We start from the raw sequence: 2,353 nt of genomic DNA, 5'->3' as shown, positions 1-2,353 counted from the left end.
TGTCCTTTTGGGAGCTAGCATAGAAATCAATTTAATTTACATGTATGGAAAACAAAAGCTCAAATCCTGTCTAAGATTATTTCTGCCGCCTTTTGTATTTTAGGAAAAAAATAAAGAAATTTAATAGAGCAGGGTTGAAAAGACATGGGGTAGTAAATAAGTAAACAAAATTTTTCCCATTTTGGGGGGGGGAACTATTCTTTTAATGTCCTCTCAGCATTCAGTGGAATAAGTAGGAAGATTCAAAATCCCACCTGTTTGACCTCCGTCATGAGTACATGGAGAACTGCAGTCTTTCCGCACAGACTAACCTCCTCCATAATGAGTCATTTTTGTTTTCTTAAACCAAAGTTATATTGTATATGGAGAGGGATTCTGGTGTCCTCCCTCCCCTTCTTCGGACACATGCATGCAGGCACTTCCTGGAAATGCATGACTAATGTGCACATCTGATGTACAGCAGCCTGAGAGCCAGTGTTCTCACACCCACACAGCTCCTGCTACTCCATCTACTTATTTCCACTGTCTCTCTCTCTCCATTTCTCTCTCATGAATGTGTCCACTAATTGCTCAAGCAGAAATCTTACCTGAAGTCCTGATGATTGCCAAACCACATCTGCGTAATTCAGTTCCTCTACCACCCCAGATTGTTCAAGCATTTATTTCATGTACAAATGTGATTGTCTGCGTAATAGTCACATTAAAGCCACCCCAGGGACTTTTTACATTTATGTTCTGACTGGAGGATGTGTCTCTGTTTCAGCTTGTAACTGTAATGGAAAGAATGCCGAATGTTACTTCGATCCGGAGTTGTATCGTGCCACTGGTCACGGAGGTCACTGCCGCAACTGTGCCGACAATACGGATGGGCCGAACTGTGAGCGATGCCTGGACAACTACTACAGAGACTCCTCCGGCCAGCGCTGTCTCTCCTGCAGCTGCAACCCTGTCGGTGCGTAAAAGACATACTTCACCAGCCCAAGATGGAAGATGCATAAAAAACCATGCTTGTTTTGTTTTATGTCTTTTTTGTTTGTTTTGTTGTATTTTTTTTTTTCGTTTTTTTTTTTTTCCGTTTTGTACTTAATCAAGGAGAAAAATAGAGAAACTGAACAGTGTGAGAAAAATGATGTGACGTGAGGGAACAAATAGGGATTATTTTATTTCATTTTAACATTTTGTTTTGGTGTAAATTTGAACGAGCCCCCAGAGCTTGAGTTTCTAACTATTTGTTTTACTGGCTCTTCACCTACAGGTTCTCTCAGTACCCAGTGTGACAACACTGGCAGATGTAGCTGTAAGCCGGGGGTGATGGGAGATAAGTGTGACAGATGCCAGCCTGGGTTTCACACATTGACTGCGGCAGGCTGCAGGTAAAGTGCTTTAACACATTCATGCTGGCATGGCTTAAACCACCAACCTGGAACACTTTCTTACACTTTGACTTTTTGACTTCTCCTTAACCTTCTTGCTCCCTCTTTTCCCTCTACAGACCCTGCTCTTGTAATCCAGCCGGAAGCACGCAGGAGTGTGATGTCCACACCGGACGCTGCCAATGTAAGGAAAATGTGGATGGATTCAACTGTGACAGGTCAGACTCATTACTTTACAAAACATCCACACACATGTTCACACACACAATGGCAACTGTTATGGCTTTTTAAACACTCCTGCTGTTAAGTGTTGTCCATACTTGACTTGTTCACAAGGACAAAAATGATAATTACTAAGATTGTTTAAATATGTTCTCAAATTAGAAACGAGTCATCAATAGAATTAACTCGAACATCAACGCTACAAAAAAAAATCCCATAAAGATAGTCCACCTTTCAGCTCCTGCTCTGTTATGAGGATGTCTGTTAAAGCTTTTATAGACAGACATTTAAAAAGGGGCGTCTGACGTCTACACCGTTTTTCTTATGGAAAGTCCCTATGTGGGTGACACACAGAGGTTCTGAGGCCATGTGTGTGTCTGAGAAACAGAATTAGGACTCTCAGTGTCAGATGGAAGAGAAAATAGCTCAGGGATGGCCAGGTTTCCCAGCTGAGAGCCCTCAGCCAGACCATGTAGGGCCTCCAGACTTGCAGTCACCAAAGTTTAACTAGCCTGGTGTTCTGCCTGTTGACTGATGGGCTAGCTCTACATGTTTCATTATGTGTCTGTAATTTAGTGTGATTAATTTTTAAAAACACAACTTTTTGAAAGGAGTCTCTTACACTCACCAAGGCTGCATTTATTTGATATAGTAAAATATGATTACAAATTAAAATAAAATATTTTAAAACATTTTTATAATGTATTTTAAAATATAATTGATTCCTGTGATGGCAAAGCTGAATTTTCAGCAGCCAT

At 40.9% G+C, this 2,353-nt stretch overlaps 1 protein-coding gene across 1 annotated transcript; it reads left to right on the top strand.

Annotated features, from left to right (window-relative positions):
- Nucleotides 1-763: 763 nt before the first annotated feature.
- LOC107736722 (laminin subunit gamma-1-like) lies at nt 764-1,591 on the top strand (the record flags this gene model as incomplete). The annotated part of the gene is made up of 3 exons (XM_016548084.1): nt 764-952; nt 1,256-1,373; nt 1,493-1,591. Coding segments are annotated over 3 exons (406 nt in total), but the record flags the coding sequence as incomplete, so codon positions are not given.
- Nucleotides 1,592-2,353: the final 762 nt, after the last annotated feature.

The sequence above is a fragment of the Sinocyclocheilus rhinocerous genome, unplaced genomic scaffold, assembly GCF_001515625.1.
Source record: "Sinocyclocheilus rhinocerous isolate Xijiao unplaced genomic scaffold, SAMN03320098_v1.1 C36911803, whole genome shotgun sequence".
Classification (NCBI taxonomy): domain Eukaryota; kingdom Metazoa; phylum Chordata; class Actinopteri; order Cypriniformes; family Cyprinidae; genus Sinocyclocheilus; species Sinocyclocheilus rhinocerous.
Note: the sequence above shows the minus strand (reverse complement) of the source record. Positions and strands in the feature narration are given on the sequence as shown.